Source organism: Macrosteles quadrilineatus, unplaced genomic scaffold (assembly GCF_028750875.1).
Source record: "Macrosteles quadrilineatus isolate MER2022 unplaced genomic scaffold, UCM_ALF_1.0 Scaffold_2__2_contigs__length_208266976, whole genome shotgun sequence".
NCBI classification, from domain to species: domain Eukaryota; kingdom Metazoa; phylum Arthropoda; class Insecta; order Hemiptera; family Cicadellidae; genus Macrosteles; species Macrosteles quadrilineatus.
Window position 1 is genome coordinate 201,098,862 of NW_026542595.1, and position 14,011 is coordinate 201,112,872.

Genomic DNA, 14,011 nt, shown 5'->3' on the forward strand with positions numbered 1-14,011 from the left:
TTGTCACTGGATTTTTTTTTTGAAAATATGAGAACCATGTTACGAAATCAATGGACTGCATTTTTCGTACCTTCGATATTATCAGCTTGATTCCAATGGCCTGGACAAAATAGAGGATAAGACGCATTTAATTTACAAACGACTGTTTTGTAAACCACTGTAGCCAACTTAAATAAAATATGTAGCCAACTTACACTGGCAAACAAACCCCTAAATCTTACCCCATGTGATTTTATACTACATGATATAACCTGTTTCTACACAAACTTTTTTAAACAAGACCTGCTCTCTCAAGGCCCGAGATACATATAGGGGTTTTAACATTTTATTTCCTCGTACTTTGAAGATCACCAGTTTCAACTTTATTAAATCCCGAACACTTAATTCAATTTACACCCTTTTAATCATTTTTACCTTCATAATTTGACATCCCAACCAACGCTTAAAAGGCGTCAGCCCCCTTGGATATAATATTTTCAAAAAAGTTCCAGCCAACAAATATTAAAATTTAGTTCAGCTAATACATAATGTATTTATTTTAATTGTTACCGAGCTTGCGAAAAAGAACTGTTTCCCCCTTATCTAATATTTTGGGCATCAGGTTATCAAAAATACGACTTTTATAATTAATTCTGAATCCCATTAAAATGAAACGATGCATGGGTATGATAAAATGACAAAAAATACCAAAGAAAGTCTTGAAAATCGGTCGTTTACGGAGTGAACAGTTAAAAGTTTGAAAGGTGAAGCCGAAAGATACGCTTTCAGAATATTCAACATAACACGGGTAACGATCCAGAAGAGTGAAAACCTTGTCTCTATGTGATATTTTGGGGCGATCATACTATGTTCCTTTTTATGAAATTTTTCAATGCTCCAATTATAAAGTGTTAATTGTCAGGAAGCAATGAGATTAATCAAAAAGCTGTTGTTAATAAATTAAAAAATATACGTACTAGTCATTCATTTTGTCACTGTAAACTTTGTTGGCTCTTGAATTACTTTCTTAAAACACGAGACACATGCACACGCAAAGAACGCGCAAAGACACACGCACACATGCAGAACTTGAAATGACATAATTCTTGTTAAAGCCATTAGCTCTGACAAATCATATATTTTTACATACAAGTGTGAATAATAACTTCAAAGTATTATTTAATCAGATACTGAACAAAGTTTTATGTACTAGAATGTGTTCGAATCATTTACTTTATTGCATTCAATAAATAGTATGCATTCAGTGCTATAATGTTATAGGTAATGTGATTACTGAATGCACGAAATGTAATTTTGGCACAAAGTAATATTTTATTTGTCAAATAGAACAATACTAGCGTACACAGAAACCGAATAGCGTTTGCCAATGAAAACAAACGCACATCAGAAATATGATGATTTGACGAACACACCCACTGAGTTTGTTTTTTCCCTGTGAGCGGCCACGGTTCTATTTGTCAGAGTTATTTGGTATGATACATTGAAACTGTTTATTTATGTTACTGTTTCGTCCGATAAGATTTGAACTTGACGTTTTAGTTTTAGTTTTTAAAGTCACAACCTCCATAGTGTCACAATTCAAATTATCTTTCCACCATGTGTACTGTAAAGTAAAAATATTTTAGAACTATTTTAGTAATTCATTAACGATTTAATATTTAAGAGCAACCCAAGCATACATTACAAATTATTAAAGTCTTTACTTTTAAAAGCTAGTTAAAACGAATTGTCAAAAATACAGTTATATAACATAGTCATACCAATTACATTTCGTGTAAAATTACCTCAAAACTAGCAGGGTTATCTGGGATTGGTTATAATAGGTTGGTTATAATTGGTTATAATAGTTGGTTATGAAGTGTGTTACTCAGTTTAAAATGTCAGTGGTTTTAGACTAAACGCCCACTTTGGACCTCTGTGACTGAATTGCACTCAGATTCAGTTGATGAAATTGTAACCACTAATTAAGTCCAAATTACCCAAACTTGTGGGGCTATTGCTTTTGATCTACTATCACACAAAATGTGGTGTGTATATTTTAAATATAATCTTACTGTTCAGTCATAGTTTAGATCATAGAAGTATACACCATACCTTTGTAGCCCGAGGTCCCGGGTCCAAAGCCTGAAGTAATGTGACAAACAATTCCGGGCTCGTGCCTAGCGTCCCAGGGCAAAAAAAACCCTAGGTCTAGACTGAAGTAGGCCTACGCGTAAAACATATCTGGACTAGAACCCAGCGGCCTAGGATGTAAATATGTGACAAAATAAAATAAATGGAATTAGTCCCTAGTGTGACTACCCAATATATGTAAACGAAATTGTATTTTCGTGGTGATGTTGCCAAAATTTGTCATAAAAAAACATAAAGTTTATTTGAGTTTGCTCTGATTCTGGCGATGGCAAATGAAACTTATACAACTATTGCCTTGTACGCTTTTAAAGTTAGTTCTGGATTTTATTCATGATGAAGTATTAAACAATTTATTTGTTTTCAGGCTGTGAACGACTTGGTAACCCAGCTAGAGCAGGCCAACATCACTTGCAGGGCAACCATTACATTTGCTGAGACTGACTTCAAGGAACAGCTAAACCTACTTAAGGTAACGTAAACAATACGTACAATTAAACTTTTAAAACCCACTAACGCTACAAGGGTTTGTCATAACCTCCTACGGTTTGAATTAAATAGGTGTAAAACACATTTTCCAACAAACATCAACACATAATAAATTGCATGCATATTTTTTAAATGGTTAACCTGATTTTAAAATACGTTATATGCCGAAAGAACAAAACACTTGACTAGAGAGAGAAAGAATACTAGAAAACATAGAAAAAAATCGTTAATATTAATATGCAAATGAAACTGTCAAAAACTTCCAAATCATTTTTTATTGTTATTACTGTTTATGTGTTTATACAAGACTACCGTATATTCAAGCCAATGGGGTCATTTGTTAATGTTTATGGTCCATACCGTTATCTGTTCTAATATCCGTGAGTATACAAATGACATAATGTCGGATGGATGCATGCAATATATTATTGTAGAACTGAGTTTGTCATGTTTTGAATATTTTAGGGGTTTAAGTGGTATTCATTCCATATTGAGTAATGACACTTTCAATCGTTTTACGTAAAGAAATCTTAAATATAAAAATATTTTATATAGCAAGATTTTATTAGTTAACAAAATAGCAATGTACTCTAATTAAGTTTCTAACATAAATACGACCTACGATAATTTAAATTGATTAGATATTGTAATTAAACATTTTTCCCTAAACCTAAATTGTAGCATAATTGGCGTTGAAACACACGCTAATCTACAAGTTACATAAATAAACGTTCATTTACTCACAGAGACGGGAAGATAATTAGAGACTGCAATAATTAAGTTGAGAGTTGAGATTGTATCTTAACTACAACGTTCATAGGTTCGTTATTCACTCTTGAACGCTCAACTGAATTAAACACTCAAGTACAACTTGGCCAATTTCAAGCTTTAGCTGGTCCCATAGTTTTCACTGATGCTGGAATAAACGAATACGCAATATAACTGTACACAAGTGCCATGCTCTTTTTGAAAAGTTTTAGTTGTTAGATTTTTTCAACCTTTAAGAAATTTATTAAATTGGACAAAGGTAAATTAATTTGATGTCATTAGCAATATGTTGTCAACTTTCATTTCATACAATCACTTGTATGTAGAGGTAGAGTGGTCATTTAGTAACGTCTACAGGGTAGTGATAGTAATACTGCAATTATCGGTAATGAATAAAAAAACCTCACTATAAAAAAAAAAAATGAAGTCGGGAAAGCTAATTTAAGGATTCCGCTAGTGTACAGTCATTATTGTACAAATAAAAATTCTGTGAAACATTTTTTTTTGAAAATATAGTATAAAGTTTTATCTAGGATCCATAACACTCAACACAAGTTCTAATTACCAATAGTGTCAATCAACCAATTGAGTTTTTACCTATCTGTATGAAAACGCTTTTTTGAGATAAGACACACAAAATGAAGTACACCATAAGACAAACAATCAAAGCCATAAATTTCCCTACAAAGGCCTTATGAAGACACTGTTTAACAGCATTCAAGCTAACAGTACCAATCAAATATTTGTCTCGATCAAAATATTTCTTGTAGAAATAAATACGTGGTTTTAGTGAATAAGAATAAATTACATGTTGGGCTACTTTTGTTTAGTCCTGAAGTGCGATATCTAGGGGAAAAGAAAAGGCGAAATGCGAACAACGTAGATGCGATTCAAATTATAAACTTTGTTTGTGGTTAAACAATATCCATTCTTACGAAACTGTAGACGAAACGATGAAGAACAATTTTCTTCAAAGTTTCTTAACTTTGAGAAGTTTGTATTGCTTAGCCACAAACAATCTTTTTAGTAATAAATAAATCACTTTCTATCTGTATATTACTGATACTCTATTTTTTCCAACGATGCAAGTGCAGATGTCATAATGTAAATATTTTCCCAGGAACTCGATACAAGAATAATAATCGGAAGTTTTTCCCATAGAGTTGCTCCGAAAATATTTTGTGAGGTGAGTATTTCAAAGCCTGCTACTATAATAACTTGATATAGTTTGATTTTATTTTAGTCATAATAATAAATGAATTTATTCATTAATTTAATTAATTTTTTATGTAATTTAGTTAATAATGTTCTTTTAAGGAACAACGTGATGTACCTAATGTGCGTTTTAATGTAAATAAAGATTTAATACAATACCAAGATTTAATTTATCGGTAAATTCAGTATAAAACTGGCCTAAATAACCTTTAGATTTCAATATATGGTAAATGGATCACAAATTATTACCAATATTGTTACTGATCATCATCAGGCACTTCTTTCGATATCAAAGGATTTCTGAAAAGTAGAAGGTGTTGTTAAAGGTTTGATAAGGAAACAAATATACATATCCAGATCCAGCACATCAGCGGCATAAAATACTTGTCGGAGAAGTATTCATTTCCCGGAATATCCACATATATTCAGCCACTTTGCCTTAAAATCATTTATGATTTATATATTCTAAATGCTCCTGGCGTGATCATCGATGTATAATACTCTGGGCGTGATCACCACTAAAATATATATACACATGGGAAACTAAAATATAGGTGTCATGTATTGGTATATTCCATTGAAGAACTGCATTTAGCAAAGAAAACTCAGGATTTGTTTCTGAAAAAATTTTAAATTAGTATGTCATTTAATTTAACGGGAATTGACAAAATTATATTTTTAGGAAGTTTGTGGTCCGTATCCTTACCATTCCACATGGGCCTTAGGTATGTTCAAAGAGATGCCAAGCAAAGCAAGGAGTGCCTTGGCGTTTTTGACTGCCACGTCCCTAATCAAATGGGTACCGAGCTTACGTACGCACTAAAAGATTAATTAAATCTTGAATAAAATTGGTATTTGCTTAATACACCTTAACCACGTGTTGTCAGGCCTACAGACTTGGCATGTTCGGAGCGGACTATGTGTGGATGCTGCATGGAGACACAGATAGTGGACAGCAGTGGTGGCGTAACCAGACTATGTGTCCAGCTAGAAACATGGCCGCGGCTGTGGAGGGTCTCATCATCGTGTCCAGCCACAACACCATCGTAGGCAACAAGCCTTCTGTCTCTGGACTGGTGAGTCAAGCATAGCGCTGTTGAACTGGTTCAGAGTGGTTGAATACAGTCTCTTCAAAACTATTCAGCATTTTAAGACTTGCAATATTCATAGGATAAAATACCAAGAATTTAAAGTAGTAAAATCTTTGTTTTATCTCAAATTCAAAATATTCAAGGCAATTTTTTTCATTTCAATGGAACAGTTGAATTTTATTGAATGGAATGTTCAAAATACAAACACTATAGGTACTGTACTTTAAATTAATGGGTGACAAAAATTGATTTGCTAGATGTATCAATGAGAGTATGCTATGCAAATAATATCCGGTAGATCAATACGTATGCCAAAACCCTGTAGGCTTGGTATCTTACTTGAATTTTTAAGAAATGATGGTTACAATTAGAACAGTGTTATGAGAAAATGTAGTGTCAACTAAAAAAACAATTACCACAATTCTAATTTCTAGCGAGTGAAGTAAGACAGAATACAGAAGAGCTAGAAAGTATTGATATACTGGATTTTTCTTTCATTCATATTAAGGCACAACTCTCTATTCATAAGCAGTCTAATCTATGCTACGTCCTATAACTTGGATTTTAGTTTTTGACTCTGAGGTACGTTTGCTATAGTTATTTATTATGTCAGTTTAAATTTTCCCACTTTTAAATTAGGTCTTAATTTTTCCTTTAAGATGAAATTGCCTTCGTTGGGACGCCAAACCATTGAACCAACCATTCTTATCAACCAACTTTACAATCATATAAAAACCAACCTCAAGAAATTGCAAACAAATTAAACCAACGTAGCAGTCAAACTTATACAGTAGCTAAACACAAATACAGTCATTATTTTCCAGAATTTTAAATGAACTATAAAAACACGATTAAATATAATATCTTAGCCGTAAAACATCCACAGTTTTTCTCCTTCACTGGCCTAATGCACGGCTTGTCAAACCAAATTGATGACGGAACTGACTCGCACATCCGTCATTCATCCACAGGTGGCGCCCGTGACGTCATGAGCCTGATTGATCGTCGATCAGGAATGTGCACTCGTCGATCATGAAGGCATTTTTGTGTCATTTGTTCGCTGTGCGTGCAACACAATCTATACTGGACTGATCCCTAGATACATACACAAATATTACATCTTTATATTAAAGTGTAGACATATGAATTGATTAAATTAGACTTAGTAGACAATTAATGAGCTCTTTGAGTGGCTCATTTGACTCTGTTCTATTTTAATAAATAATTGGCCACAATTGGCCCATATAAATGACATGTGTACTTGCAGGACCGACCGGTAAATTAATGTCAATGATTATTTCCGAACTCTATTTGCTCAAAGTTTTGTAAAATGAAAACTTATTGCGAAAAAATAGTTCTGTCACTTTTTTGTTAAATATTTTCCAAAGAAAATTGTTCACCGATTTTTTAGAATAATATAGTGTCTCTTGGTCAAATTAACATTTTAAATTTTTTATCAAATTGTCCCTAGTTTTTTCAAAACAATTATAGTTTAGTAATTATTTGGTTAATTAAATAATATTATAGATATTTTTATAGGAACCTTTGAAGTAAACAGCATTTATTATTTTAAATATGTTTACCTACATCTAGTAGCAATCCAGTTCTATTGATTGTATTCAGCTAAAATTGTATTAAATTCAGAACTGCATTTTTCCAGATATACGTACAATATATAACTAATACCTACAAGAACTTGTCGTTGTTCTCAGATTTGAACCAGCTTACTTTGCTGGATGGAGACTTTAATTTAAGAACAACTTTGTATATTTGCTTCTAACAGCTATAAACAATATAAATTACTATTTTTACTTCGAGTCAATTCAAAATGTTCTGTTTGTTCCAAAACAAATATTTTACTCACTATAAAATGCTGTACTGGTAATATCAACAATTGATTGTTATAAAATCTATAACAGTTTCCAATTCATCAACATAGGACTAAAACAATAATGGTTCATAATGGGTGACAAAAAATATTCAATATAATCATTCTTTAAACCACATAGGCCGATACAAAACCAAATAAGTAAAATATCATATACAAATTTATTTTGAAATTGTTGAGTGTTGTATATAAATTGTGTGATACGTGTACACCATTTTATACATGACGAACATCAAACACAATCCCTTGTACCATATGTTGGAACATGTCAATGCTGTTATGAATAATTCATATACAAACCAATGTTGAAGCACTTCTGTCATCACTGGGGCTGTAGCAAAAACATTCAAACATCTGAATGCATAGGAATACACTGCACTGTGACCTAAAATAAAGAATACATTATTTCTTGCAGAGCCTGTTAATTTTACAAATTATTGTTTTGACGGAATGAGTATTTTTCTCCAGGGTTAAAAATACAATAATTTATATTTTAACCAAATATTTATTTTTCATGCAAATGTATTTAATTTTAAAATACATAGGTGAAAAAGCTACTGTGTTCTTTGAGCCAATGTTGCAGTAAATAAATAGTAAGTATAATGTTTTATTGTGTGTCTTTCAGAGAGAGTTCTCAATTACAGAGATTGTTCTCCTCACCTAAAAGACTTCTCCTTTAGTTTTGTGGATGGATAATTGACTAAAACGAAATGTGGGTTCCTAACCACCGAGTCTAGGTACTATCACACAAAAAAGCCATTGGTAATTGGCAGGGTTCGAACCCAAACCTTGAGGTCATAAAGCTATGCACTGAAATCACTAAACCAGCCACGCCCCTTGTCATAATCTATTAATCTACTGTCAAATAAATGTTTAAATATCTTTTTTATTCCCAATGAATTTAAAATGCCATAGATTTAATTTCTAGTATGATTTTTAATCTTAACAAAACTTAGTTAATAGACGCCCATTACCTTGTCAATAACCTAAAAAAACTAGATATTTTGTAGGCAAAATCATAAAAATTGCAAAAAGCCTTTGAACCTTAATAAACTTTTACAGCTTTAGTGACTGTACCATTTCGTTTAAAAAAAAGTATCATAATATACAAAACTTTAATCAAAATCATCTGAGCTGATTTTGTAAATTTCAAATTTTTATGTTTTTTTATTTATTTTACCTTAGAGATCACCATTAGAAATCAAAATTTTAAAAACTGAAAAAACGCATATGAGTTCCATGAATAAGTACCCAGATACCAAATCTCGTCGATGTCCATCCAGATCATCCAAATATATCCCAACACATTTTTGTATTCAGGGGTAGGTACGGATTCTCTCCCAAAACTCATCTTATAAAAATTAACGAAAACAATACTTTCTCCATAGGAAGGGAAAGTAATATAGTTAAATGACCTCTTAGCATATAAATAATATAAATAAATACAAACAATATGAGAATATGTTGCACAATTAAAAACAAATATTCATAAATCCGTCATTTTACACCCCCTTCAATCCTTGAAGCGATTGTAAAAGACCAGAACGAAAATATAAGCAAAATGGACTCTTGATTATAATGATTTTTCTTAGCTTTACAATACGATGTACTAAACTATTATATATGAGGAAAATATTCTTTATTACATCTTGGTGAAGATTTTTTGCATTCATTAAATGTGTTTTGTCACTTAAATTTATCAGCGAATGAAATGGTATTTTATCAAGAAGATAAATATAGTCCTACAACGAACTTTTCTTTTACTGACTAACGAAAAAGTTTTCATGGTAAGGTAGATTACATATTAACTTTAATGTTTCCAAGTACTCACAGACTAACGTATTATAAGCTACCCTACTCTCTTTGTTACAGAGAAATGAGAGGTTCCTATCATCACTACCAGCTCCCCACAGTAACTTTGTCCACCAGACCTATGATGCTGTATGGGCCATTGCTTTGGCTTTGAGGAACTCACACCTCAATCTCTCCATGTTTGATTACTCAGAGAAACACATGGCTTTGAGGCTGTTCAACGCCATGGCCAACCTCAGCTTTTCTGGCATATCGGTGAGAACATTCCGACATTTCTGTGACCTTGTTTGAAATCTTGTATGAAAAATGCGAAATGAAACAAAATTTGAACATTAGGTATCGTATGGATTTGAAATTTAAAAAATGAATATATTGAACTTTGTAGATATTGTGGAAAATAGATTTATCACTAGCTGTAATTTCCAGCGGTTATTTTATTATTTTTTTTACTGTATTAACATAACAAAAACTATGTTACGTTCAAATTAATTTGCTTTATCGTTAACTGGCAATTTGTCAAATTAATAAAATAAACGTCAACAATTATTTGTTGGAAAAAATAACATAATTAAATAAATATATAATTATTAGTAGGTGTATACTCGTATAACTGACAATTAACAGATTGAAAGCTTTAAACACATATATAAAAGTTCTAAAAATATGTACCACTTACAATTAAGAGTTTAAATAAATATTAAGGAATTTATCAATATTAGTTTCACTTAACATTAGGGAATTTAACCCTTTAAACCCCTTTCTCGAGTTTGAATTCGATTAAACTAAGGAGTTTAATTAAATTTTGTTTCTAAGATGACTGAACTATTTTATTCAATAGATGTAAAGAACTGTGTATTCTATTCTGTTTTGTGTATTCTTCCTTTTAAAAACCTGAGTATGGCAACTTCCAAATTATTGCTAGGCCTATGTATACATTTCAATAACAAATTGATAATGATAAAACAACAATTGACATAGTTGTTTATGGGGAAACTTTAATACGTTTTTGAACATTTTTAGCTTATACCTTTATGATATGCAGATAAATTACTGGTATTAAGTTTATGTGTCTATACCATAAAGCACTCACTAAGCACATAACATAGTAATTAAATCCTGTTATTACATCATAGTGTGCATTTTCAATTATACACATGACAATAACTATAAAGTTCTGCATTGAGAATGTCTGGAATTGTAAATGTAATGTGCTAATGAGAAACAGTAATGTAGGTTTCATTTTCATTTAATTCAATATTCATTAATTTTGTTGCACGGACAAAAAAATAGATTCTGAACCTCTATTACATCACTAAAACGGGTTTTGTTAAAATAAATGTAGATGTGCATAAATTGAAAATATTTTGTTCAGTCTATTATTTATTTTTCAGGGTCCAGTTTCGTTTTATGGAGCAGATAGAGTTGGCGTATCAGCATTCCATAGAGTTCAAGGTACATCTAACAAAATTAATTGAAAAAAAAAACTGCTCTTAAATCTAAATAAAATACTATAAAATATAATTATACAGGGTGACAAAAAAGTCTGGAAACGGCTTCATATCTTTTGAACTAAATTCGTTAGAAAATTCAAACCTTTCACATCAACTTGTTTGTATGAAAACTACTTTTTGCAAGCATTACCATTTTTTGACCTTCACCAGGGGACGGCCCATGAGGAGTAGGTACATAATCTTTAAAGTAAGCATAGGTTGATATGCACATCATTTTAAAGGTCTAGTCAAGTGGAGTTCATTGACGTTCAAAACGGCGGCTGTCCAAAGTTCTTGTGGAATATACCTGCACTCACAGGCCTTAGTATTGGTAAATACTCATAGTCAACATTAGCCGGGAAATCTGAAACCCGGTTAAATTTGTTTTGAAGATTGAATGATATTAGTCTATGAGCTACTTGATTTGCAGGTATATTAAATAAGAACTTAGGACAGCCGCCATTTTGTAACGGAAGAACCTTTTGAGACGCGGTTTCTGACTGTAAATACAGAATTATTTAGAGTAATTTGAAAATTATGATAAAACAGAGACGTTTGACAATCCTGAAGGATGGTTAGTAGTAACTAAAAGTTCCTTGAAGCAGGGGATTCCAGGGACATCAAGATGACGCAGAAGTCGCGCGCCGCATTCTTGAACCTGAGGTTAACTCTTATCAGAAATTGGCCCCAATTAAAAACCAATTAGATAAAATATATCAGAAAATCCCTGATAACGGAAAAGAGGTTGAGAATACGATATATTTTATCTTATTGGTTTAATTGGAGCCAATTTCTGCTATGAGATATAACTTCGGGAGCACGCAACTTCTAAGTCACCTTGATGTCACTGGGATTCCCCGTTTCAAGATGGTTCTTGTTTTAAAATACGTTTTGGTCTACATTCTTTAGAATCATACTATAATTTAGGAGATATATTGGCATATTGCATTACGTTTTATTTTTCAGTACTCCTTGGCTATAAAGGCTTTTAATACAAAATTGTTTGTAATATGACTGATTCACTTTTTGTTAAATAACGTGGACCTACCAAAATGTACATTCATTATAATTTGTACTAGGTGTTTTACTTCATGCCACTTCACTATGTTCCAGACGGGAAGGTGGTGCGAGTAGCGTTGTACGACCCGTCCACCCCCATACTAGACTTCCACTGTGCCGGTTGTGTCAGGATAGCTTGGCAGGGTGACCATGTTCCCATCGCCAAGCGGGTGTTCAAACTGCGGGTGGTCACCATCCAACCTGCAGCCTTCCTAATAGTCACATCCCTAGCTTCCGTAGGCATAACACTGGCCTGTGGCTTCCTCGCTTTCAACCTGTACTTCCGCAGGCTCAAGTAATGATGTTTGTTTCCTTGTTAGTGTCTATGCTAGTGGCATTTCTATTGCAAAGGCTTTTAAGGGAAAGGAATTTAAGCCCCTCAATTTTTTGGCACTTTTGACTGGTGTAAGAAATTGTAAGAGATGTTAAGGTAGAAAATAAAATAAAATCTTAAACAATGTTTTTACACAAAGAAGCGGGCCGTAGTCAGTGAGAAATATGTGCAAGTGTATACTTTACCAAGTACAAGGTGTACTTTTTTCTGCACTCATTTGCCATTCATACTTTGTTTTTCTTTTGACAAGAGTATATTGCGGGTACAGTAAACCTGCAGCTTTTTACCTCTTCTTTCTAAGGTTAAACAGATAAATTATTGTTGTAAATTAAAAATAACAGAATTGTATTAAAAACCCCTCATGTTCAGGTAAAAAAAAATGTTTATATAAATAAGTTAAATTCTTATAAAATTGTTCTTTTTGTTATAGTGACAAATTAATTAATTTATTGTCAATGACTAAAAAAATCCTGCCCTATCAATTTTCACCTCATTCACAAAATACCACATCTAATTTAACGTACTACCATGAAAACCTGACTTTCGACAAACGTTATTAACTTATGTCATAAAATATTATTAGCATGCAAATATTGTTTTCTTAAGCTATCCAGCTTGTTTTTTTTGTTGGGTTTTTGTTTTGTTACCCCACGAAAACCCTTTCTGTGGGCAGAAGGGGATCATGGAGTGTGAAGTCCGCTCTCCACTTGTCTTAGGTCATTGGTACCGTTTTACTAGAAGCAGAGCGTACAACCATTTAAATTGCTTCTCAGAACACAGCTCCCTGCATTCTGGGCCTAGGAAGACCCAGACTTTATTAATAAATTCATGTTATCCATGAGAAGGTCCATATGTATTTTTAATTGCAGGTACATAAAGCTGTCCAGTCCCAGGCTCAACAACATGGCAGTTGTTGGTTCCATCCTGGTATACATGGCTGTTATTCTGCTGGGTCTTGATCATAACACACTGCCTACCAAAGCTGCCTTCCCTACTGTCTGCACGGTAATCACATTTTTACTCAAACGAAACATTTACAAAATTTTGTTTTTAGTTATTATTAGTCAAACTATCCAGGCTTCTGTTTAGGATGATTACCCCCCTGGCAACCTTCAGCTTTGCTGACCCCCCTCCAAGAAACATTTTTGGAATTTACATAGGTAAAAAGTAGTTTTAACACTATACGGAGATTCAAATTATGACAGAAATTTGGGCATTGTTATGTTTTTTTAATAAGCTACCTTATTAAAATTATTAAGTATAAATATTTTTGTAAATTTGACGCTCCCAAAAATTTGGTACCACGGCAATAACGGTAATTTTCTGATTGTGTTCACAATGTTCAAGTATCGAGATATCGAGGTATCGAGACATCCCTAATTTTGCTACGGTTAGTAATGTCATTTGTTCAGATAAGGAGTTATTTTGTTACCTATATAAAAATAACTGTTAAAATTGAAAAAAAAAAATAAAACGCTAGTGATGCCAGTGATATCTGCATACGGTATTTATTTATTTTTAACACTTATTATTGACAATATGATTGATGATCTGAAACTTTGTTCTACAGCTGCATGACAAATTGCCTCTTGTCTGTAATGTACCATACAACTCCAGTAGTTACTTTTACCTTAATTAAGTATTTAAAAGATTTATCAAACCCTTACCTAATACAATTTTCATATAAAGACATTTTGCATTATAAATGTCAAATGAAAAAACTCACTCAAGATAA

General features: G+C 32.4%; 1 protein-coding gene across 2 annotated transcripts in view; it reads left to right on the plus strand.

The window, feature by feature from the left end:
- LOC128988175 (gamma-aminobutyric acid type B receptor subunit 2-like) overlaps window positions 1-14,011 on the plus strand; it is a 279,704-nt gene that overhangs the window by 253,909 nt on the left and 11,784 nt on the right. For both annotated transcript variants that reach the window (XM_054409413.1, XM_054409414.1), the window contains 7 exons: window positions 2,498-2,602; window positions 4,508-4,573; window positions 5,490-5,678; window positions 9,454-9,648; window positions 10,785-10,845; window positions 11,997-12,237; window positions 13,146-13,281. In XM_054409413.1, coding sequence (XP_054265388.1) covers window positions 2,498-2,602; window positions 4,508-4,573; window positions 5,490-5,678; window positions 9,454-9,648; window positions 10,785-10,845; window positions 11,997-12,237; window positions 13,146-13,281 — 993 coding nt within the window. The remainder of the gene's footprint in view (window positions 1-2,497; window positions 2,603-4,507; window positions 4,574-5,489; window positions 5,679-9,453; window positions 9,649-10,784; window positions 10,846-11,996; window positions 12,238-13,145; window positions 13,282-14,011) is intronic.